At 32.0% G+C, this 27,607-nt stretch overlaps 1 protein-coding gene across 3 annotated transcripts in view; it reads left to right on the top strand.

Moving 5' to 3' along the window:
• The window catches only part of Ccser1 (coiled-coil serine rich protein 1), a 1,159,332-nt gene that overhangs the window by 596,697 nt on the left and 535,028 nt on the right, over positions 1-27,607 (top strand). For all 3 annotated transcript variants that reach the window (XM_078021918.1, XM_078021919.1, XM_021734708.3), the window contains exon 9: positions 18,395-18,472. In XM_078021918.1, coding sequence (XP_077878044.1) covers positions 18,395-18,472 — 78 coding nt within the window. The remainder of the gene's footprint in view (positions 1-18,394; positions 18,473-27,607) is intronic.

Genomic DNA, 27,607 nt, shown 5'->3' with positions numbered 1-27,607 from the left:
GAAAATGCTAAACATCAGCTAATAAATCTTTGTGAAAATTTGTTTATGTGCAATTTTTAAATAAGTCACAAATTTAAGACATGGGATCAATAGACAGCATTTGGGAAGAGTTTTGAAATCTTATCAAAATTTTTGTTCTTTCATGTACATGATTTAATACTGGGAAATGTTACTTAGTTTATAGCCTAAGTAACCTCCAAAATAAAAGACCAAAGCATCTTTTATTTTTTTATGGTGCTGGAGCTTGAACCCAGAGCCTTGTGCATGCTAGGTATACTGAGTCACATGAAGCCCCCATATTGTTTTGACTAAAACAAATACAGCAATTAACGGAAAAGATTGTTTGATGAATGTACATACTTGAAGGCATTAACATGAGCACATTACCTTGTGTTGGTACTGCCAAGAAAGCAAATACTGAAAAAAAATTAATACTTACTCAAATCCCAGTTTAAATTTTGTTGATTCTCCTCACCCCCAAAACAATTTGTCTCAAGAAACACTGACTGTACTGCTTATTGGCTCCTCTCTCCTTGCCTTCTTTCACTACCCCTGCTTTCCTTTTTCTTCTTGTTCCGTACCCTGCTTCTAACTTTTTATTTTTTTATTTTTTGTATTTTCTCCCACCATTTCCTTCCTCCTCCTCTTCGTATTTTCTCCTCTTTTTCTTCCTCTTCTTCCTTGGTCATCAAGTAGCAGTGGTAGTAATTGCCAGTTTGCAAGTATTAATAATGGTTGTATTCATCATCCAGTAAATGCTTTCCATGTGTTAGACATTGAGCTCAGCTTTTAACCAGATATGAGTAATTTTAGTGCTTGAGATTCAATGGGAAGTTCAATTCAATTTGCATGCAGTTTGCTTAAAATCATGCTCTGACATCTTTCAAATTTGATTGAATTAATAGATTCATGAATTTAGATTAAAGAAGATAGACTTCAAAAGAACTCTAGAGTTGTGTTTATACACTCCTAAGTATATAGCCCCTCTCTATATACTTTTTTCCCTGGGTTGATTTAAAAATGGAGAAAAATATAATTCTTAAGGAATAAGAATTGTGGTGAATATTTGAAAATGAAATAACACTGAAATTAAATTTAATTGATCATAAGTTTATTTTAGAAAAACATTACTATTTTTAAAAAGTACTCTTCCCTTTGTTTTAAACCACTAATCAAAAACATATGGTACTTCATAATAAACTTAGTAGATGTTATTTTATGCAATAATAATATTTAGGAGTGCTAAAAAGCTTCTTTCAGAGAAATGTGTTATAATAGAAAAAAATATAGAACAGCTTCTTGATAGGCAGGTGCTTCCTTCAGTGATGTATTTTGTGATTGACTTTCAAGGGTAAAATTCATTATCATGAAATTCTGTATTGAAATTGTTTTACAATAAATTGGTAGCATTAGACAAATGGAAACTAGGTGTTTTTCTCTAAGAAAGTCACCAAGTTTGCTTTTCTCAGCCCATTTAGAAAGAATGAAAATATGGAAAGCCATTTGCATTGTTACTGCAGGCACCAAACCAATTTGACTTTATAGATGCAAAAAGAAGTGAAATGTATAAAATCATTTACATTTTAAATCACAAGAATAATGACCCTAAGCAAGATGAAGATTGTGGAGTAGATATTGTTTTGACTTGGTTTAAGTATAATAAAGAACAAACTTACCTTAGAGAGTTTATGGGATTCATTGTGCAGAAAGTAATATTTGGGGGATGGGGTTGGTTTATAGTGTCCTGGAAATTGGTACATAATACACATAGCCAGTCCACAGATCATGAAGAACCAAATGAATGATGCTAATGCATTTTAAACTTACCTTGAATTTGTAAAGAACCAGTCAAGCACAATCTCATTCTAGTTTGGAAAGATTAGTTTGCTGCAATATGGAGCATTTATTAAGTGAAACAAAATAAGAAAAGGGAATACTTTTGAAATTTTATTGCACTGATTCTGAGAAAAAAAAATTAGATCCTAGAGTAAGCACTAGCAACTAAAATAGAAGGGATAGATTTGGAAATTATTTCAGAAGTCAGAAGTAGAATTTCTTGAACTTGAGATAGATGATTGTGGGAGGCTAAGTGTCGAGGATAACATATAGGGGCTTTATTGAAAATTATTTTGATAACTATGTCACTGGTACAGAGAATCTAAAAGAACAAAACACTATTAGAAGATGACTAGTTTTGTTTAGAATATACTGAGATTGTGATGCATGAAGGATATCTAAGTAGGCATGCCTACTAAGCAATTTGACGTATAAGATAAACATTATTAAAAGAAGTTAGATAGGTTTTAGTGATGAATGTAAAGAGTAGGCATGATATTATCACTCAATTTTGACTTGCTGATTATTAGCTTTCTATTTTATTACAATTTCAATAGAAGTCAGCTATTGCTTTTAAGCTGCTGACATCACTAGGATTTATATAATATTCTCAAAATGAATATTACAGTTGTGAAGGGAAATACCAAAAGGAAAATGACAGTAAATACATCTACCAAACGTCACTCCCCTTGTCATCTACAGTAGTCACTCATCCTTGCATGTAAATATAATATGAACTTGAAATAACATATTCACTAAGTTAGCCAATATTTTAAACAGAAATCAAATGCTGGGAGCAAGGTGATAAACTGATACATGTATTCATTTCTAGAAGCATTTTTGCTTACACTGTTTTGGAATACAATTTAGTAATATATAAATTGAGTATGAAAGGTATTTTCAAAACAATATTTGATTAATTCTACTCCCTCAATTTGTCCTAAGGAATATTTCAAAATAAAAAAAATAGAGATATGTATGAAAATGTTCAATGTGTATCAAAAGTTAGTCTTATATCCTCAAGATTTAAATAATGTAATATCAGAAAACTGCATTACAAATTCACATGTAAGGGAAAGGAGAATGAAATTTAAAGGAATGTCCACTAAACCCAGAATCTTAAGATTTTCTTTTTGTTCAGAAAATAATAATAATAATAATAATAATAATAATAATAATAATAATAATAATGATGATGATTAGTTGGACACAATATCTTTATTTTATTTATTTTTATGTGGTTGAAGGATCTAAGGATTGAACCCAGGGCCTCACACATGCTAGGAGAGCGTTCTGACACTGAGCCACAACCCCAGCCCCCAGAAAATTATTTGTTAATTGAATTGCATTTTCTTCTTGAGACCAATTACACTACTTGCTTTATTACCCAAATAATACTTACATTCCAAAATCATCACATTTTATCCATTTTATATGTCATCAATTTATAGAAAAAGCATACAAGACTTACTGTAAAGTATAGCAATGTAGCTCCATCAGAAAAAGTGAATGTTTATAAATAAAATTTGGCACTTGGGTATAAAGCTTTCATGATCAAGGATCACTAGATACCATCTAAATAAGACATGTCAAGAACCAGAGTCTTAATTAGGTCACCTAAAATATTGGTATCCGTTAAGAGATCTAAAAACAATATTATTAACAATTGTGTAGTCAGGGAAAATTGGAGGTGCAGGAGAAAGAAAAATGGGGCTCAAATGAAGTATATTAATTACAATTTTTAATGAGGCATCAATGGTGTCTAAGGGTAATTTCATCTTTTTTTTTTTTGATTCATTATCTTTTAAATTGTAGTGGGCAAAACAAACAAAGTTAAGTAAGTTAAGAATGTGTAAATCTGTGAGACTAGGGAACAAGAGAAAAATTTTCATTTTTAATTTTATATATTTTATATGCTTATGTGGAGATATTTTTAAAAATTGCATCTATAATAAACACATTTCATCTATAATCTATTGTTCAGTTTTAAAATAGTTGCTATCATTATTATTTGAAATTGAAATGTGTTTTAAAATAATAGGATAAAAAGCTATGTGCAAAATAATATGTGGATGCTCCGATTGAACACAAATAGGAAGGATAATAGTCAACATGTAAGTTGACTATAAATATGGATATACATGGATTCTGATCATATAACTTCATATTTAAAATTTTGGTTTTTTTTTTTTGATTTCTTAATTCCTAAGACTTAACTATAAAAAATAAGTAATATATATATTTTTCTTACTAAAACAAAAAACAAAACTGGTTTGAAAACTGCTACTCATGATCTTACCACTATTTATTGAGTTTTGGTAAATTTATGATTTCTTTGCAATCAGTTTTCTCCTTCCTGGACTGGGTATCTTTTGACTGTGTATGTCAGAAAGAGAGTGTGCTCTCCCTTAAACAAAAATGAGAACTTATTAAATGACTACTGAAGTGACTTAGGAAACCAAGAACAAGACTGAGGCTGGACCCCAGGGGCAACTGTTATTAACCCAAATAATATTAACTTTCTTTATCAGCACTCTCTTCTCTGTTGTTTTTTGATTTTTGTCTTTTTAGAAACCAGACTCATCTGGTTCTCTGGTTTTCATGAGTGTAAATTCAACCATAGCTTATTCTCAGACTTTATTACTTTATACCCAAGTGCCACAAAAGAGATGTCACTTGTTTTTCTAACTCCTTTTACCAAAATTGCCATAAAACATTACATTTCAATTTGGGAAATGTGTATATTCCCTAAAAACCAATGAAACTGACAGTTGATTATACCCTACTGCCCAGTTCCGGAAGTAGCCATGTGGCTTAGGAAGCAGAACAAGATTCCAGGAAAGTTTGTACAAAGCAAGTAATGCAGAGTGCTGAGCAGAAACCAAGTGGATCCATGTCCATCTGCAAGATGAATGCATTCAAGTAAAGATATGTTGTGTTCTTAGCCCAGCTAGTAGCACTATTTATACTCTCTGCAGCGTGTCCCGCCAACTTAGACCACCACATGCCTTACAGTTTTCTCACTTTTCAATATAGTTACAATCTCCCAATCACCTGCATTCTCAGTTTGTCCTGTTTCTTCATTTCCTATGCACTCCTGCCTCCAATTGAACCTACCTCTCTGAAGGCATTTCTCATACCAGAAAAGCCACCACTAGTCAGCCTCCCAGTTGTTCAGAATAGGAACTTTGGAGTCAATCTTGGCTTTTCCCTTTTCTTTAACCTACTCATGTCATTAATTACTAGTTTTTAATTTTCTCATGACTGTAAAATGTGTAGGACTCTATTCCTTTTGCCAAAAGATTTCTTCTAGACCATATTATCCAAATTCCCTTCTTTCCAACTTTGATTTTCTTCTGCAGCCAGCAGCCAGAAAGATGTTGGCTAAATATCATACAAACATATAAAACACTTCTCTGATTTTCCATTGATCTACACCTGAAATCCAGTACTTCGCAGAACCTATCATAATTCTGAAACTCCCCTTCTATATTCTAGTTGTCCCATACATTCATCAGCTTCTCAAGGGGAAAAAAAATTCCTCCCTATTATCCAACTCCCAAGCATTTTTCAATCCCTCTGTCTAATATAGTTCTCAATTATTTTTTTTGCTCACTTTTCTTTGTATCTTTTATGAAAATTTGTAACTGTAGACCAATGTATGCTTCCTTATTGGAAGTCTTCTACCCTGTGAACTATAAGCTATGAAACAGCAAGGACAGGGGCACTTAATTAACCCACCTTCTGCAGCAAGAGCATGTGAGTTTGAGTCACTGTCTTTGTACAGAGCCTGCACCTCTTCTCCACTAGCTAACTACGTAGTGAATTGGTGTCCTCCTCAGGCGTTGGATTCAAAAGAGACTCACGATGAACAATTAGCTAAAAGTGTTCTCTAAATAACAAGTATAAAATACAAATGGTCCCACACTTATGGGCATTCTACTTATGATTTATTGACTTCACAAGGATACAAAAGCAATTGGTGTTCAGTAGAAACCGCACTTTAAATTTTGATCTTTTCCTGGATTAATAGTATGCAATATGATAGTATCACAGTGCTGAGCAATAGCAGGGAATTGCAGCTCACAGATGGCTGCACGGTCACAAGGGTAAACATCCCATAGTGTAATGTACTGTATTGCTAAAATGTGATGTTGAGTGGATGAGGGGAATTAAATGCATTTTTTGACATACAAACTTTTCAACTTAGACGGGTTTATTGGGATGTAACATCATCATAAGTTGAGAGGCATCCATGTACAAAATAATACAACAGATATTAAGCAAAATAAAATTTTATTATATATCTGCACAGATATAAACAATGAATTCAGTTTAATTTGCATAGTTAAATGTACTATAATTACTGGTGAATGAATAAAAATTATGGATGCTTATTAAATATTTGTTGCAGTCAATTAAGTTCAGCTTTAAATGTCTTTGCCTACCATTTCTGTTATGAATAAACAGATATCAAAAGCAACTAAGTAATTCCACTAGTCACAAACAATCTCTTTATATCTGCCACACTAGACATGGATTTATATAGATTTTTCTCTTTAGACATACATATGGAGGTGGTATTTTATTTTAATTTATATTTTTACTTTTGCTTATGAGTGTGTTGAAGGAAAATTGGTGGATAATGCATTTCATTGCAGTTAGAACTTCTTGAGCTTTCCAGTAAAATTTGATCTGTGTGCACAATTTCTCTAGTGAAATTTGATTCATAGTATCATTGTTTGCTAGCTGATTGTCAACCTGTCAGGCTGTGCTGACTCTGCAAGTGGTTAGTGATCTTCTTCTTGTCTCCCTTATTCTGGTGTTTCTGGAATGCTGTCATCAGCATATTACTGTTAGTGAGTGACTGCCTTGAAGAATTCTGTATCACTTCACAGTTTATTATGAGAATTTTTATATACATTGAAGTTTAATCAATACCATAAAATAAAAATGCTCACAATCCCACAGAATGAATCTCCTTCAAAACAGAAGTCTTACTTTTAAACAGCAGTGATAAAGTAGGCCAGGTATTATAGTCCGTCTTCCTCAATAAAAATATCAGGAAAAGACTTGAAGAATCTTGCCATATTTTCAGGATGTCATTTCAGACAGGTTTCTATTTTTAGTAATACAGATTTTTTTTTCCATAGAAAGAATTTTCAAGGTTGCATTAGGGATTTACAGTTATTGTATTGGTCATTTCGATTAATTCTCTTAGGTCCAATTATTCAAAACTCTCTCTCTCTCTCTCTCTCTCTCTCTCTCTCTCTCTCTCTCTCTCTCTCATACACACACACACACACACACACACACACACACACACACACACACATTTTTTAGGCTTAAAAGGGGAAAATAAACAGTCTTCTTTGCATACTGAAGTTATGATTTGGATCTTAAATTTTGCTCAGATGCCTAAATTCTAAAAAGCTTTATTGCCAGACAGTGGCACTTTCGGGAGGTGGTAGAAACCTTAGCAGGTAGGGCCTAGTGGATGGAAGCTGGGTCATTGAAGGCATGCCTTCAAAGGATGTATTGTGATCCTGGCCCCTTCACCTCTCTTTCTTTCTCATCTACCCTGAGATGAGAGGTTTTGTTTCATCATGTGCTTACTGCCATGACTTTCCACAGTCCCCAAACCACAGGGCCTACAAACTGTGGACTGAAACCTCTGAAACTGAGTCAAACTAAACCATTTCTCCTTTTCAGTTGATTATCTCAGGTACTTTGTTATAGTGACAGAAAACTGACTAACAGAAGAACAAATTGTAAACTAGAAGATTCAGAGAAACTTCACTAAAACATAATGTAATGCAAATCTGGATTAGAGTGCAATCCTGTGAGCTTCCAGTATATTCTTTGAACTGAAGTTACCCACTGGAGTTGCAGACACAAAGAGAAAATTGTAGACACCTCCTCCAGGACAAGAATCTATAAGCTAGTGACCAGACAAACTGTGATTTCATCCTGTGTATAGGTCATATCAATAAGAAGCAAAGCATGTTACTTTAATCCAAAGTCATCTACCAGTTTATCGATAAAGAGGAGTGAGTAAGAGATAGAGATAAAAACCACAAGTGTATATCTTGTAGAAGTCACCTCATACAAATAAGAGCAATGGGATTGGAAATTTCCCCTGAAAAATAGAATGTGTGTTTTCAAACCAGGATATTGACAGTGAGGGAATGTTTGGGACTTGATGTATCCAAATATTCTTCTGGGCCCTATTTCCTTTAGAAGACACATTTACTTTTATTATTTTCCCCCAATTACCTTCATTGGATGAATCACCTCATTAATTTCTCATAATATAATTCAAGCAGAGTGAGAATGGAGTACATAAGCTTCTCTTCAAATAAAAGAAATCGTAATCCATGCATGACTTTCTCATTTGGTGTTATAGCCTTGATTCCACAGACATATGTAAAATTTGTACCTGTTCCTTTTTGTCTTCCCCTTTCTCCCAGTACTACTGTTCTGCCTTTCTTTTGTTTCAGCTTAAGACATTTGTGCAACCTAGAATTATGAGAAGAACCTCTTAGCTCATATTTCATTTCCAATCTGTCCCTACTCAAATTTATATGCCATATAAATGCCAGAAGTTTTACTGGACTTGTCACTTCAACAACATTAACTCCTGTCCAGTGAATGCTTCCACAGATGTCAAGTTCACCAACTGATTTCTGATGCCACTCAAAGCTCCTGGATCTTCTCTTATTCACCTACTTCTTCACTTACTCAAAGAATTGAACACCTAGAATGTGCCCAGAACCCAGAATGTACCTAGAGCAGTGTGGAGTTATTATGGCTCTAAAAATAAATGGTCCTTGCTATGAGGAACTCTCTGCTCATGCTGAAGTTGGACTAAGTATAGAAAAACAGATGAATAAAAGAGATAGGTGCCAGTCAAAAGGAAATTCATTTAGGAGAGAGAGAGAGAGAGAGAGAAGAGAGAGAGAGAGAGAGGGAGAGGGAGAGGGAGAGGGAGGGAGGAGTGGGAGAGGGAGAGGAGAGATATTAAGACAGAGAATCATCTAGAGAGGGGAATCTGCTTTAAAAGTTTATTTCTGGAGCTGGGGAATATAGTCAGTTGTAGAGTACTTGCCTTGCATGCACAAGGCCTTCAGTTCAATACTCAGCACCACGAAAAAAAAAAAAAGAAAGAAAGAAAGAAAAAAGAAAAAATCTTTGAGATGGTAACATTTAATATGTAGAATGTTCCTGATGGAAAAAATGGCATGTTAAAGTTCCTCATGTGGGAAAATTCTTAGTCCAGTCAAGCAACTGAAAGATTAGTGTGAGGAGAGTCAAGTTTGCAAATGGAATGGTGGTATGATGTGAACTTAGCAGAGTACATTAGGGCCATAGGAGGCAGGGATTGTACATCATGCTAAAAGGTTAATTTATTATTCTATGGAGCCAAACTGTGCAATGGAAATATAGAACAAACCATAAATGGTGGTCACTTCTATAATTTAATATTTCAAGTGCATTTCATTTCAATTACTATTTCCAAAATAGTATGATTTGAAGATGTAATAAGTATAAAGTCATTCATAGGATATTTTATTAATGAGAGTTTTTGATATTAATTCTTCAAAATTCATTATGTATTTGACACTTGTGTCAGTTTGAATGAGCTACTTATGTGGTGCTCACTTGCCATACCTGACCAGAAGAAATGGGAAATTATTACCGGGTTTTCAACAAAAGAGAGATTGATTCAAATTACATTTCCATGTTATTTTGCAATTATTGACAGAAAATACGAAATGAAGAAAGTACATGTGTAGTTGAAAGTTAGGAGGGAATATTAGTTTCCTGTGAGTCACAAAGTACCATACATTGGCTAACTTGACACAGTAGCAATCTATTCTCTCACAGTTATGGTGACAGACATACTGAAATCAAGGTGTTGGTAGAACCACATTTCTTCTGAAGGTTCTAGGGAAGGATCCTTCCTGGCCTCAGCCACCTTCTGTGGCTGCTGGAAATTCTTGAGGTTGCTCATCTTTGGACCAGCTAATGAGTTTCCTGTTGCCCTTGCCAGAGATCTCTTTCTCTTCGCACTTGAATAAACCCCACTCCTTAAAAAAAAAAAAAAAAAAAAAAAGTTGCTTGCCATGTAGATGTGCACTTAACCTCTACCTCTAGTCTTCGCAAAGCCTTCTCTTTTGGGGGTCTGTATTACTGTTTCCAAATGTGCCTTTCTTTTAAGCATACCAGGCAAATTAGATTCATGAATTTATCCATTCATTTACCTCAATTACTTCTGCAAAGACACTGTTTCCAAATCAGATCCCATTCATAGCTTCTAAGTGGTATAGATTTTTTGAGGGAACAACACTCTCTGTCCATGAGGAGTTTACTCCATACATAGGGTATTGTAGCAGAAGTTATTGGTGGTACTTGTTTAATCCAGCACATGTCTGTGTTCTCCTGTTTGCTCGCCACATAGGTAGTGGACTAGGGCAGGGGATATAAAATGAAGGAGGATGTGACTGTGAAATGAATTCTAGTGTTGTGATTAACTGATGTCTTAGATATTACAGTGACAGAATGAAAGCTGCAAGCTGTTTCCTAGTTACAATGTCCCTCATCGTTTTCCTGTTTGGTGACTACAAGTCCACTGTTACTATCCTGAAATTTCATGTTCTTAGCCTCTAAAGAACCTAATTCAAAGCCAGAACCTTCACATTTCTAAATTTAGCTCTACATCATTGACAAGAAGATTAAACTACAAGAAATGAATTTAGTCTGTCATAAGTACTAAGTAAATGAAATAAATATTTGTTTAATCCACCATTAGGGAAACTTTGTTGGTGTTTATATGTAGTGCAATGTGCTCTAAAAACTTTGGAAATAGAGTAGCAATGTTAGAATTGAAATGTAAAGCATCATTTGATTCTGTTTTAAGAAACCCCACCTGCTTTGCATTGAGAACATTGGATAAGGGTATGGAGATACAAATATTCCTCATAATTTGTCTCTAAAGACATTAGCATTACATTTTACATTTGGTCAGTCTGTTTCTTTCTTAAGTGACTTAAACACTTCTTAAATTTTAAAATATTTTTAGTTTGTGCAATCTTATAAATTCTATAAATTTAAAATATGCTGTGTAATGAGTTAAGCTTCATTTCTTGTAAAAATCACTTACTAACCACTCTGAAAGTGGTCTCTGGGGTATGGCAGATGTCAGGCAGTTTTTCTGGCTCAGTTATCATAAGATCCAATGAAAATAAATGTTTTCCAGGTGTTTGTTTTATTGATTTACTGACATTTCACCTTTCTGTTTGCTCTTACTATACTGACCATTTTTTAACATATAAACATAAAATAAGCCTCTTCATTGTACTTTTCTACACCTTTTTAAAACCTGACAATGCTTTCCCTGACCAAAACACCTAAAAGCACATCTCAGTAACAGAACTAACATTGGTGAGTCCCAGGCCAACCTTATAAATAGGGGTTTACAGAATGTGTCTTCATATTAAGGTTATAAATCATGCTTTAAAAACCTGTTGAATAAAATTTGCTCTATTCTCCTCTCTTGGCAAATATACTTTGCTAGTAATTTGGAAAAAAAAATGTTCAAATTGCACATATTTGAGGGACTCCATAGCTTTCTGTACAGGTGCTTAGCAACATAAAGAGAGCAGACCTTGGCTCTAGCCATACCTATCCTCAGTCTACCACAGGTTCTATCCTTCAAAGTCTTATGAACACATGTGTGATCCCCCAAATACCTCACCAACCAGATACTCATGACTGATTTTTGAATTGACCCTTAGGAGGACTTACCCAATTATACTGTGAATTGGGCACTCAGTGCCAGTGTTCTGGATATCTGGATATGATGTGGAAGGAAGGAATACTCTGTTATTGGGACACTTGCCTAATCCTGACAGAATCCTGTCCACATAGGTGGAGGCATGGGAGATGGTCAGATCTGGGTCCGCTAACACAGATGCTTCTTCCAAGTCAGATGACATTACTGAACAGTGAGCTATGAAAGAGTACAGCTAGCATCAGTACTTCTTGTTTAAATTTCAATATGAATTTTTGAAGCTTAGTGATGGTTGCATAGTATTTCTTTTTTTATTATTTGCCCTATATTTTTTGTTATGTTAGCAATTTCCCATAACAAAAACTAATATCAATGTTACTAAGCAAGAGCTCTCTGCAGCATGTACACTGAAGCCAATATTATAGCACAAGTTTTTGTGAAAATAGTTCTTATTTTTATTCCTTTTTTTGTCATGCTAAGGATCAAACCCAGGGCCTGGCACATGCTAGGTAAAAAGTCCCCTAAGAAAGAGCTTTATTGTAGGCCCATGAACAAGGCGATAGGCTCAAGTCTGTTTGGAGTAAGAAGAAATGGAGGGAAATATGGGGTTACTTGTCTTGGTGGAATAGCCCGTACTCAGTAGGCAGTCTGGCTAGAACTTGCAGATATTTTCTGATTGGTAAGTTTCCAGGTTTTCTGTTGCTCTGGTCTGGTTAGAGGTGTTTATTGTTCTTTCTTCTAGGTCCAGGAGTCTTGTTCTTCTTGTTCACTGGGTTCTTCTCGTGGGAGACTTTTATCAAATTCTTAAGGTCATTTTAGGTTAGGTTCTCTACCAGCTTCCTGAAGAACATCTTTATCAGCTTTGAAGAGGAGGGAATTTTGTTATTTTTGGCTGAATTTCATCAATAAAGTTTAACACCTACTTCTTTGTTTCCAGAAATTTTAAGTTCTGTATAAGGAGGTTTGTTTGCTTGGCCACTGTTGTGCTGCTTTATAATTCTACTGATATTTTCAGTGATATCAGCTCATTAAAGGTGGGTGAAAATAATCAGTGGTATCTGTGTACTGTTGCCTTTTCATTCCTGAGTTTATCCTTGGCATTGCTGTCATAGTACCAGTTCCAGTGATTTTTCTCTATAGTTTTTTTTTCTTTTTCTTTTTTTATTTGATTGACCACTGACATTAAAGTCCATTACAAGATGATGTTCAAATTATTTTTGACACACCTAATTTCTAGCTTTAAACTGACACAGAGCACTGTGAATTTTCATGTGATAAATTGTAAAGGTTAGCTTTCACCCTCTTTTAGTGTCAGATTTTCAAGATTTTCAACAATTCCTCTTTCCATAAGCATAAAGTTTTAAGCTTCATAACTTAGGATCTAAATTTAGGAATATGCTATTTGAAGCATATCTTTAACCTACTATTTGCCAAATTTTGCCAATTTGGAATAACAATTCAGATGCATTTTCCCCTTCAGATTCAAAGTTCATACCACAGTGTTTAATCATTATCACATAATTTCCTATATTAACCTCTGATATAGTCATTGGGCAAAGGTTTAGAGCTTGATACAATTCCATTTATCTATTTTAACTATTGTTTAGTGTGCTGTTTTTAGAGCCCTGTCCAAGAAAATCCTTGTCCATTTCAATGTCCTGAGATATTGCCTGTATTCTTTTAATAATTTCATAGTTTCAGGTCTTGCATTTAAGTCTTTAATCCACTTGAATTGATCTTGTCTCTGGTGAAGAGACAGGGGTTTAGTTTGATTTCACAAAGCCATTTGATAAAAATGATTTTATGACAATCATCAACACAAATAATAAAAATTTCTGGTGAAGATGTGGGATTAATATTAATACAACCACTATGGAAATCAGTATAGAGTTCCGCAAAAGACTGGGAGTAGAACCACCTTATGACCTAGCTATACAACTCCTCAGTATTTATACAAAGAACTAAATCATCATGCTTTAGCAATACATGCACATTCAGGTTTAGCAGCACAATTCATAATAGACAAGTTGTGCATGTTAATGGACATATGGATAAAGAATATGTGGGATATACACACAGTGGAGTTTTCAAAGAATGGAATTATGTCATTTGCAAGAAAATAGATGGAACTTGAGAGCTATATGTTAAGTGAAATAAGCTAGATTCAGAAAGTCAAGGGTCATATGTTTTCATAATAAACCAGACTCAGAAAGTAAAGGGTGATGTTTTAGCTCATATGTGAAAGATAGAAAGAAAGGGGAAAATAGTATTTATAAAATAAAAAAAAAAGTAGCAAGATCAGAAGAGTAGAGAGAGAAATGGGATTGGGGAAGGAAAGAGGAGAGAGGAAGAGAATGTAATAGGTGTGGAATTGACCAGATTATGTTATGTGCACATACGAATTTATCACAATGAATTCTGCTACTTTGTAAAATCATGATGCACCAATTTAAAAACATTAAAGCTTAACATAAAAAATCAGTTTCACTAGCTTGTCATGATTTTTTCTTGTTTTTTGTTTATATCACATTTCCTCCTCTTCAATACTTTCTCGGTGCCATGTGCTTGATCCAAATGCCAATGTAAAATATGCACAAGTCAGTGGTACCTATTTTTTCCCTCTAGCATTCAATAGAAATATATTTTTGATGAAATTTAAATTAAAAATCCTAAGAGATATTAAAGAACAACTTTTATGTGGAAAGCATGTATTGTGAAGGCAGATTCTATCACTACCCAGTGTATAATACATACACACTCCTGACCCTATTCTAAAAGCTTAAACAGAATATTTTCTCTTCTTTAAACTGATAATATTGTTGCTATTGAAGGATTTCATGCCTCTTCAAAATTTGTTTTTACTTGTTTGCTTTTACACATCTTGTTTCCAATTTTGTGTTATAGTGCAAACAGTCATTCTATTTGTAACCCATGCTCCAAAGTGCATTACTGATCATATTTATAGTAATGGGTATTTCGTGGAATTGTAACCTTTAAAGGAAATACATCAGTAAATATTAAGTAATCTTAAAGGGTTTCCCGAGAAAAGTAAAATAACTTAATAGATCCCCAAAAGACCATGGGTAGGGTAAATATCAAGAATACTGCTTTATTAACCATCTATAATTATTGACTGTGAAGTAACTATAAAAACCTCATATTTGGTATATTTCTTTGCATATATGATTTGGAGACAGAACATTTGTAAAGCTTTTCCAGAGTCAGAATATAGAAAGGGCACCACAGTTTTTAAAATTATTATTATTTTAATATATTTTTAAATATTTTTTAGTTATAGTTGGACACAATACCTTTATTTATTTATTTATTTATTTTTATGTGGTGCTGAGGATCAAACCCAGGGCTTTGTATTTGCTAGGCAAGCACTTTATCTCTGAACCTTAACCCCAGCCCTGGCACCAGAGTTTAAGGAGAGAAAAATTAGGTTTTCATCTTTTATCTACTTACTGTCTTGTATGATCTTTAGGAATTGATTTAATCTTACTAAGAATAAATTTCCTGTTCTTTAAAAGTGGGAAAATACTATGTAAACAAGAAATATATATGTATATTTATGTGTTTATTTATTTATTTATTTTGCTGGTACAGTGCCATAAAACCTGCAGTCTATCAATGGAATCCATTATTATTAGTAATATTTATAGTGGTAAAGATTACAGAAGGAAAGAAAATGTGAATATAATCAAGTAAATGTGTAACTCACATTTCTTTAGCTTTATGCATTTATTTATGGTAGTCGAATTTTTTGTACAAATAGTTATTATATCACATTTAATCTCAAATAAAATAACTTGGAAATTTGCTAAGAAAAAACATTAACCTTTGTTCAAGTAGCAATATTATATAATATTCAAAATTTCTACATTCAAAATTCAATACTCAGATCACACAATAATTCATCATCAAAAATAACATCGTGAAATTTCTTTTTCTTTCCATTTTGTAATTTTTTTTCATGGACACTACTATAATAGTCTTTTTTCTTTGTTTTACTGTATATGTTTTATTGATCTTAAGTAAGAAAAAAAATCCCAATGATATTGTTTTTGTTTGAAAAGGGAAACTTAAAGACAAGTATATATATTGTTATGGGTATAGATTTTTAATTTTTAATTTTTTATTTTTGTTACTTAAGTTGTCTATTAGAAGCTTATAATTACTCTCCACATTTGAATATGGCACACATATAAATACATAATACATAATCCAAATATATAAAAAAGAGTGATAATGACTTTTTGATTGAAAATGTGTCTGTTTATTTGTGTCTAAATGTAATTGTTTTTATTTAGATATTTTAAAATATATGTATTTAAATATATATGTATGTGTGTGTGTATTGTAGATGGATATAATACCTTTATTTTATTTATTTTTATGTAGTGCTGAGGATCAAACCCAGTGCCTCACACATGCTAGGCAAGTGCTCTACCACTGAGCTATAGCCCAGCCCTCATTAGGTATTTTTAAAATTATTGTTGTTTTGCTTTGATCAGGCTATTGGTTATGAAGCTATTTGAGTTTTATATTTACATTTTTTTGAATTTCCTTAGATTCATTACTCAGCCCAATGAGGCCAACTTTACCAGACCATTCCAATTCCTATCCTAGGACAGAAGCCCTTAACAATAAAAATGTGAGGTGAAGCATAATGGAAACTTTTCCTAGCTATTTTCTCTTGCTCTCGAATTCATACACAAAGTTTATATACTTATGGAAATTTAATTTTTAGATGTTTATGATTCCATCTACCTCAAAAATAGATAATCAAACTTTTCTGAGCAATCTTTCAATGATAGCAAACAATACTGCTTTCTGTACCTATTTTTTAACTCTCCCTGTTCTTCTCCAACACCCTTTCTAATATACATCTGAATAAACATAATGTGCTCCTGCTCATTTTTTAAATTAATCTCTTTTATAGTTGTAGATGGACAGCATGCCTTTGTTTATTTTTTTATGTGGCGCTGAGAATGGAACCCAGTGCCTCACACATGCTAGGCAAATGCTCTTCCACTGAGCTACAGCCCCAGCCCTCCTGCTCCTTTTAATTTGGACAATGCAGCCACATTTTCATTTAATTTTTTTCAGACACTTATCAGTTTTACCTCATATCACATCTTGAAATGTCTAATCTAATTTTCATTTTTGTCTGAATAGCTGCACTAGAATTTTTATGACTAAGGATATTAGAAAGTATGAGACATTAAAAGTACCTATAATATTTCTTTTCTGTTTTACAATAAAACAAACTCTGTTTACCTAAATAGTATTGAGAATTCATTCAAAATCCCAAGTAATCTTGCAAATCCCAGAACTGAAGGAGTGATGTGGAGGGGAGGGAAAGGGAAACCAAGTGAGGAAGCAAGGAGGAAAAAGTGAGAGGGGAAGGAAGAAACTTATGTAATTGGAATTCTGGATTGAGATTTTTGATAACTACTGAAAATCCTGGGAAAATTGAAAGTAAATTGTAATTTTTTTGTTTTGTTTTGTGTTTAATCATTAATGTATTATAAAACTATCTTGTTAAGCATTCAGAAGAAAAGAAAATGAAAGGAATTTTCCTAAAGGAAAAGTGAAGTCTAAACATAGGCTAGTCTAAACAAATTCTTTGGGAACTTTCTTAAGTTAAACTTTTTAAGCTGCATTCTCTCTTTTTAAAATGGATGGTAATAGAAGCCAGGCCGGGTGGTATATTCCTGTAATTCTAGCTACTGCAGCAGGCTGAGGCTGGAGGATTGAAATTTCAGGGCCAGCCTGGACAACTTGGGAAAAACCTCATCTCAAAATTTAAGGGCTGGGGATGTGACTTATTAGTCACTAGGTTTAACTTTTAGTAGGTGTAGGAGGGTAGCAGGGGGAAGAGTGACAGTAGTAACCCAACATGAGATGTGATCATGAGAGAACAAATCTCTCAGCTGTAAATACATTACATAATAATTAAGTCCATGATCCTGTTTTATTTTATTAAGGTTTTGGAATGAGAAAAGAAGCCCACACACCAAAATCCAGTTAAATAAATGGATCAAGAATTAGTACCCTTGCATTTGAAATATGAAACCCCAGATTTCCTTCATGTGTTCCTCCTCTTACCCAGTTATCACAGGGTTGGGGTAGTGTCAGTTCCTTAAAAGACAGACTTCCAAATGTGTAGGGATTCCTAGAGAGAATTAAGAAGCATAAAAATTTTAACACAAACTAAATTGAATCCTATGGCTCTCTCATGTATTGAAAATGCTTTGAAATTTAAATATTTTGAAATGAGATCAACAAAATCATATCAATTTAGTTATGAAAAAACAGCTAACACAGGGTCTGGGATTGTGGTTCAGTGGTAGAACACTTGCCTAGCATGTTTGAGGCACTGGGTTTGATCCCTAACTCCACATAAAAATAAAAACAAAGTAAAGGTATTGTGTCCATCTACAACTAAAAAAAAATTGAAAAAAAAACAGCTAAAAATATAAACAGGTGGTCTTAGATTCAAGCAAATTGTGTCCAACAATCAACTATGACTTTGACTCCATATCTTCTAGACTAGAAAGAAGAAAACATACCTAAGGTAGGATAATTGTGATGTGAAAATTAAAGCTATCAATATTTAGGCTGATTTGAAAACCACCAACTGTCTGTACACATTGAGAAGATAATGAATTGCATACCAATCATATTTTAATAAGTGGGGACTATTAGTATAGAAGCACATGACTTACCAACAATACAATTATTCTTTTCATTTTGCAGGAAAAAGTTCAGCATTTACAGAAGGCTTTTGCTTCAAGAGTAGATAAATCTACACAGACTGAACTTCTAAGCTGTGATGTAAGTAGCTATGTAAAACCATTTTTATCTTCTTTATTGGTATTCAGACCTCCACAGCTTATTTACCTCTGCTGCTGCTGTGTCTATGCATTGATTTAACAGGATTTAATGGCACACCATTCGTCTTTTGCTCTTAAACAATCCCCAAATACCTTCCAGAACTAAAAAAAGATAATTACAGGCACCAACTAGCATAGCAATGTGTTATTAATGTTTTTAAACCAACATCTCTAATACATTCATTTGGGTTTGTGAAATTGCAGACATGTGGAAGATACATACTAGAATATTAGGGTAATTTATTTTTAAGAAAGTGCTAATTTATTTATTAACAATTTAATAAAATTCTTATGTCTGCAATCGCCAAGGGCCAAGAACATTATTTTTTACATGCTGGAACACAAAAGGGAACACGCCTTTATAGAGAAATTTACTCTATATTTTGGCTGTTGGACTTCAGAGCAAGAAACAGAAAGTAATTTAATTGAAAGTATTTTTTCTTAGTGTGAAATACTTGAACTCTCAAAATAGGATAGTAAAACATGTTTTAATACACATTGCTTCTAATAACACTGGATGATTGTGAAAATCTTTGTTATGAATACCCATCTTTTCTTAAACACAGTTATGAAATTCATATTTTGCCTGAATTCATAATGTTAAACTTTCTTTCAATGAAAAAATAACGAAATTGTCTGTTATTTTGTATCTAAAACTTGAGAGAACCCTCTCTTCTACTTAAAAATTTTATTTATATTTTTAGTATTTTTGACAAAATAAGTAGAACAGAAATAATTTCAAGTTTTATGAAGATATATATCCTCATTATCTGTGTATCCTCACTGTATGAAATAACATAAAAGTGATTGTTACTTTTCTGTTGCTTGTACACTATATTAATATACTGTGTTAATAAAGTTAATATAGAACTACTTGTTTTTGAAGGAAAAAAAGAAAGTTTTAAATTCTGACACAAATTGTTTTCAGATACTTATAGACTTTATATTTTTTTTCTAAAAACCATTAAAGTTATGCTTCTTTTTTGAATTTTTCTATCACATTGATTTTAATGTAAATATCTGTTTTATCTTGTGACCACAATGCATCCTGATTTCTAGCATTACACATTATTGAAATGATGTTAGTCATGATATTTATTTATTTATTTATTTATTTGTGGGCAAGTACCAGGGATTAAACCCAGGGGCACTTGGCCCTATTTTGTGTTTTATTTAGAGATGGGGTCTCACTGCATTGCTTAGCATGTCAGCCTCCCAAGCTGCTGGGATTACTTACCGGCATGCACCACGGTTACTGATCCTGGTTATTATTTTTAAAAGAAAATGTTTTTTATGGAGTTTGAAGAGAATTTACTACAAGTTATTCAGTATTTATCTCTTTTGGAAGACTTTTTTTTTTTTTCCTACCGAAAAATTTTTCAATACCTATTTGTATATCAGTACCTAGAATATAAATCCAAATGTATTTTAGAAATAATAATAGCCCATGAATTTACACATCTGCACATCAGAGAGTTTTTCAGTAAGAACAATGAAACTATAATTCCCACCAAATTATATTCCAATATAACAGGTGTTACAGGTTTTCTTAGAATCCATCTATTTCAAATCCCTCAGTTTTTATGTAAGTTGATTGAATTCCACAAAGGTGAAGTCATTTGCCCACTACCACATAAACTTTGTGAGAGTGTATACTCTGTGTAAAAAGTAATATGTTCTTAAAGAAGGAAAAGGAAACACACTGTGCATGTCAACTCAAATATTCCATTTTAATCCATTCAATGAAAAGATGTTTGGGAGACTGAATTCTAACTTCCTGAATAACTGAACATGAATATAAAATGCAACACTAGCAGTGACTACATGTGAGGATTGGTTACTGAGGAATGGATGATACTTTGGGGGAAACAGCTAAGCTGTGAACTGTTATATCCTAACACTGTAGCTACGAGCAGCCTCTTATGAATGTGCCCATCTGTGCCTTATAATTTTCTCATTTCTACAAAATTTCTTATGTCAACAGTGTTTATATTTCTAAACATGTAAATAAAAATGAAAAATTAAACCATAGAAAATAGTATTCCTCCTAAAATATTAGTTTTCTTTAGCTTGTTTTTTATATATGACTGTAACAGCTTAATGTATTTGACTGTATTGAATTAAGGAATAATTCTTTTTTGGCAGTGAGTCTTTAAAGAACCCACTTATATAAGTCTATATCATTATTTGAGTAGTTGTTTAAAATAGAATAGGAATCTGTTTTAAAGATTTCATGTTGCACATTTCCTACTGATGAATTCAAAGGCATATTAATCAGAATCAACAAATAAAAATGTATGAAGGCAAGTGGATACAACTTTATTAATAGGGCATTTTGTATGTAAAAAATTGGGGAGGGAAATATTTTAAATAAACAAGTTATAAATATGTAAAATACTTTAAGAATGATGAGTTACATTACTCTTTGGAAGTATATGATTCATCTATATTATAATTTCTTCCAAGACCAGAAGACATTTAATATATTTCTAAAATATTATTGAATATTTCTACATAAAAAATAAAAATTTATTAATCATTCAATTTCATACTGTTTTATATTTTTGATGTATATATTTATATTTTGATTTTGATTTTATAATTTTATTTTATAATATTGTTTTAATGTTTCATTTTAAATTTTATATTCAATTTTTACATTCAATGTTAATTTTCACAAATATAGTATATATAGATATGTGTCATCTATTTATAATTTAAAAGTAGTGCTTAAAAGAAGAAAAGGAAAAATCTTGTAGAAATCTTGTTCATTATGACTGGTAATTATATTCCCTTATCGTCTTTCTAAAGCTGCCAATATTGGCCATAAACTGTTCTTTACTGATCATTCAGGATAATGTTTCAAGGGTATAAATGTTAGCATATATGAGACCATGAGACTAAGAGTCATCATAAGTATCACTATTTAAAAAGATCATTGTTGCTACACATTTCAAAGAAAAATTTATTCACTAAAAATCCACTGTAGTGAGTAAATTTAAAGGTCTGTGCAGTAAACTTCTGTCCTAAAAAGATTTATGAGGAGTTTTGAAACTAATGTTAGTGTACAATATGCTCTGATTTCTAAAGCACCTAGTACAATTTTTTTTATAAAACAAATTAAAGTGTCTCAGCACAGGCCCATAATTATAATACTTCTGTGATGATGAAAATTGTTAAATAAATGATGAATGTGTCTTAAATAATCAATGCCAATTTAACCCTGTTCACCTTCCTCTGTCTGCTCAGGCTTAGTTTATTGAAAGATCAAAGAATAATTTCTTAGGTGTCACTTGTGTTATTAAAACATGATGGAAGATGAATAGATATAGTCAAGTAGCAATGTTGCCCATTATAAAATTACATTAACAGGTAGGGAAGATTTTTCTGATTGTATCAACTATATATATATATATATATATACACTTTAACATAGCACATATGCTATTCATAAATATTTTATAGCTTGAATTACTGAAAATAACTTTTGATTAGAATATTTGAGAGAAAATAGGCAAAATACTATAGTGAAAAACTTACATCCTGAGAGTAGGAAAATTCCACTACTTTTATTAATTTAACATGTTAATAATAGTATTTTTCTTGCTTGTTAGGTTTTATAGAAGATTTTTAAATAAATTTTATTCTTTTAAGTATAAATTTTCCTTTAAATTAATGTATAACTTTGACTGAATAGTCACAAAAATCTCTAAATTCTGTTTAAGCCAAGCATGCTAGTTTTAAGTAAAGAGATTTCCTACTTTCATTGCATCAACTTTTATTATTAGTTATTTACACTGATATTTAATGTTCACTAGTCTTGAACTTGAAAGGTATTACTCACCTTTTTTTAAGTGCTTTGAAGCTATCAGATAATTCATTAAATAGTAAATTATTATTAATTTATATTAGTCTAAATATCATTAGTGATTTTTATGTGTCCCTTTCAAATTGGTCAGATTGTGGTATCACACAGTCAGGTCTAAAAAAAGCATGAATCAATTTTGTAATGGATGTTCATTCCTTTGTTTGTTTTTCAAATATTTTAATGTACTTTCCAAGTGATAAGATTTGCTTCACAGGGGCTGGGTTTTTAGCTCAGTGGTAGAACACTTGCCTAGCACATGTGAGCACTGGGTTTGATCCTCAGGACCACATAATAAATAAATAAAAGTATTATACCCATTACAACTAAAAACTATTTTTAAAAAGATTTGTTTTATAATTATTGCTTCTATTTATAAGTTAGGAAAATAAAAATAATAATAATAAAATGTATATGCTTTATGAATGCCCATATTGACAAAATTCTCAATGCAATTTTCTTTGTATTTTGCAATCTCTACTACGTTTATTAGATTTAATTTTGCATGTGCTCTGGCACAGAGTATTATGGGGAGTTCTTAAAAATATGAAAATAGTTTATCATGTCCTATTCATTAAAAAATAAAAATGATTAGCTTTATTACAATTGTTTTATCAGCTATTAGATAGAGAAGGGACTATTTTTTGTTATGCTAATATTTATGTTAGCCTTTGCATTAAGCCCAATTCTAAGAACTAAATCACTTTCAATTAAAGCTCTCTCATCCAGCTGCTGATAAACTGGTTTATTAAAGCTTTCTATTTAAGTTTCATTTATTGCTATCATCTTTCCTGGCATTTGTTAGGGAAAAAAAATCTTTCCACATACTTCATTTATTTATATTCATTTATCTCAGACATTTCTGTTTATTTTATAAATTTTAAAAAATCAAATTTATAAACTGAGCTACATTTTCTGAGTTTTCTCTTGGACATTATCTTTCATATTACATTTAAGATAACTTTTAGACAAGAACATTCATTAAAAATATTAACATGATTATATGCCACAGACATGTAACAGGCATCTAGGCTTAATATTTGTTGAATTAATGCATGGATAGATTTTCAAAAGTAATGTTCTAAGGGCATCACTTTTGAATATCTATTCATGCATTAATTAAAAAAATATTACTGTTTCCCCTAGGAGCTGGTTTCTTCTCTAGGTATTTGGAAACATTCTTTAACAAAACAACATACTCCCATATGTAGTTTGCAATTGCTAAGGGCATACTTACACAATAAGCATGATATAATAAATAAGCAAATTATATAATACATTAGAAAGTGCTTACGTTTGTGCAATGTAAGAAAGAAAAATACATGAGGAAATGATAATTGGGAGTATATCAGGTAGGGGTCAGGACTATGATAAAATTTGAACAGGGTGATCTTAGTAGGTTTGAGGATGATATGTGAAATTTGAAGGAGGTGAAGTAAAAATCCTATTTAATTAAAAAAATTGTAATGTGATACATGAAAATTCCTCAAAGCCCCTCAGTCAGGAACAGATTGCTTTACCTTTGCCACATCCCTAGATAAGAATAGTCAGCTTCATTTATAGGCTATGAAGTATGAAAAAATGCATTCTGTACTATTAAACCTAGAAATGGATCCAGCATATCAACAGACTCATGCTTGAAAAAAAAAAACAGCCCTCTGAGGGAAAAACCACACTCAGGCCTTGATGTATATTCACTTGGCAAAAGCACTGAGGAGAAAGCTGGGCAAGATCAACCACAGCATATATGCATTTGTTTTTATATGTTTATTTGTTTTTGTACTGTTTCCTCTTATCCTTCCTCTTCTTTCTTCTCCTCCTCCTCCCTTTTTCTCCCTCCCACTTAAGTTCACTTTGCTCTCTTCTGAATATGCCATTTAACAAGAGCAGGCAAAGCTGAATTTATATACATAGTCGTCCTTCAGTATCCAAGAGGGATCGATTCTAAGAACCTCCATGGGATACTCAAACCCTCAGTGTACATCCTCTTATATACTTTAAATCATTTCTACATTACTTATAATATCTAATAACATGTAAATGCTATGCAAGTAGTCTTTATATTATTTAGGGAATTATAAACAAATAAATCTGCATATGTTTAATACAAATTTTCTGATTATTTATGATCTATTGTTGGTCGAATCTGTACAGACAGAACTTGTGGATGCAGAGGGCCAACTGTCCTTTAAATGTATAATCAACCTCATTGTATATCAGTACTTTCTTATTGTAAGATGTGCTAATAAAAGTACACAAATATGAAAATAACTCAGTAATCATTTAGTGACATGAACTAATAAATAAATGATTAATGTTTTCACAGTACTAAATATCTATGACAAATCAGTATGCTTTGATTTATTCAGAAAAAAATCATACAGATGAGGATATTGCTGTTATATTATCATTCTATATTACTTTTTATATCCAACAATTACTTGGAAATGATTACCGTATGCCATTTAGAAAACTGCATGAAATGCAGATCATCATGGCAACCAGTGATTTTAAAACACAAGTGTCAGTATGTGGTTGCTCTTATACCATCACACTGGGAGCTTCTAACTCCTATCTTTGAAGCCTGGTCTTCCCTGGAGTGCCTCCATATCTTGAATTCAGTGATGACTGCATAGAATGAGTACCAATTAACTGTCAACATATTGTTAAGAGAATTTATGATTGATATCCTTGTAGGAAAAAAAATAGCAAGCCTAGATGTCATCTATGAAAGTTTTTATAATCATGAAAATATTCATTAAAATGAAACAATGAAAGCACAGAGGGAAGGAGAAGATAGGGAAGTTGATGGTCAACATGTATAAAATTTCAGTTAGGAAGAATAAGTTTTGAAATTACACAGCTGAGAGAGCATAATCAACCCTATGTACTGTATATCTTAAAATAACTAAGAATATTTTATCACAAAAAAGGATGAGTGAAGTGATGGATATGTTAATTAGCTTGATGTAATCATTCCACATTGTGTAACTATGTCAAAACACCATATTTTATCCCATACGTGTATGCAGTTATGATTTGTAGATTAAAAATGTGTTTTAAAAGTCTACATACAGCAATATTTTTATATAAACTATTAACCATTGATATTTGCAGAAACTATGTTGATTTAGTGGTAGTATTGGTAATAGAGGGGAAAAAACATATATATTCATTGAAAAGAAATGTTTCCCAGTTTGTCTAATTCCAAATCATAGACTTCTACTTGTATAGGAAATCTAAATTTAATTCCAAAATATTCTAATATTTCCTTTGACTTTAGAAGTTTTTTTCAGTAAATAGTGTGCTAAAGGGCATTGCATAATGAGGCCATTCTGAAGGAAGTCTTGCTCCTCTTTGGGGGAAAAACACAAAGTATAGATTCCTAATTTCACAGTGCCTATTTATGGTATGTTATGCAATTATAGCTAATTAGAATAGGTATTAAATAGTTCTAAGACTTTGATCAGGTACAAGTTTAAAGTAAATCTCTGTGGATTTATTTTATATGAATTATTTGTGATCAAAAGTGCTATTTTCTTTTGATATGATCTATATTCAGAAAAATCTGCAAAAGCAAATTTGTCTTTGAAATATGTTTGTATATTTCAAATTATATATTTTTGAAATATATTTGTATCATTTCAAATTATATATATTTGATATATATATTTCATATTACCTCAAATATGTGTGTGTGCATGAATGTATGTACATCAAAATGCATACTCTGTAAATAAACAAGTACAAGACACACAAAACTGTATGATATGACATAGGACTACAAAAATCTACTTTATTTGCTATATTGTTCATATTATAGAAGTTATTAGGCATGAATCTATTAATTTGTCTATGAATATAAAAAGATTTAATGGAAATCATACCACATTAATGTGTAAAATGGTTGCTTAAATTTTAATGTGATTAAACCATATTTATACAGCTATTGACTGGGCATATTTATGGCCCAACTTCATAATACTTGATAAAAATTACTTTTAAAGTGGCTTATTTTAAAGACAATAGTCAAATTTAACTCTAGAAAAATTAATCTTTCAACAGGCAATAATTTTAAAACTATTAGACATTCTAAAACAATAATAGTACCAAATTTACCATGTTATATGTATGACAGTTATTTTCTTTTTCACACTACTCTTGATTCCTGGCTTCTCTGCTATGTCATGGCTGAGCCTTTGTTTCAGTGAGCTGTCAAATTTAATTAATTAATTTTTCCCTTCAGCTTTCCTGTTTAGTAGAACGCTGTTCTCTTTGACAACTCTACTGGAGATTTGTTTAGGAACACAAAAAGGGATAATTTCTGTAAAGAGAATTATCCCCTTAATTGTTTTTGTTCATCAAAAAGGTTTTCAGATATTCGATTCATGTTTTGGGATGTAAGAATACACAGTTTAGATCTTTTGCCAGTGAAAGATCTGATTTGATTTTAGGGGGAAAAAATTGAAATGTTTAGATAATTAGTGTTTCAAAATAAAGATGCAAAATGATTTGATAAATAATTACAATTTGATGAATTTTAAATAATCAGAGAGCACTAAAGGGAAAAACAATTTTATAAATGGCTTTATATTGTAATCCCAGAAGCTCAGGAGGTTGAGGTAGGAGGATCCCAAGTTCAAAGCTAGCCTCAGCAACTTAGAGAGGTCCTAAGCAACTCCTCAAGACCCTGTTTCTAATGAAATATAAAAAAGGACTGGGGATGTGGCTTGGTGGTTTAGCACCCTGATGTTCAAACCCTTGTAACAAACAAACAAACAAAAAGCTACTTAGAAGTCTTTTGTAATTAATGGGAAAGTTACAAACACTAAGTCTGAAAGACAAACTTTTCTTCTTTGCAATAACATCAGAAGTATAGCTTACTGTTGTGACTTTTGAAATATGGAACTACAGGAATTTATGTTTTACATAAACCATAAAATAAGCATGATTTAGATGACATGATTGTATGGTCTTCTACATTTCTAAAAGTTGTTTTTCTTCCACCTTTCCCTTTTTCATATACTAAAATAAACATAAAAAACACTCAAAAGCTCACATACTCATTAAGCTTGTCCACTGGAAGACTCTAAAGCAATAGCTAAAAATTGCTGACCTGAAACCATTTCATGTTTACAAGCCTAACTTTCATTGTGCATGAAGCAAACCCAGAGGTGAATGGATAAAAGATTTGCAATTCTGTGAAACAAC

The sequence above is a fragment of the Ictidomys tridecemlineatus genome, chromosome 9, assembly GCF_052094955.1.
Source record: "Ictidomys tridecemlineatus isolate mIctTri1 chromosome 9, mIctTri1.hap1, whole genome shotgun sequence".
Taxonomy (NCBI): domain Eukaryota; kingdom Metazoa; phylum Chordata; class Mammalia; order Rodentia; family Sciuridae; genus Ictidomys; species Ictidomys tridecemlineatus.
The sequence above is the reverse complement of the archived record's forward strand: the minus strand, read 5'-3'. Positions and strand labels throughout refer to the sequence as shown.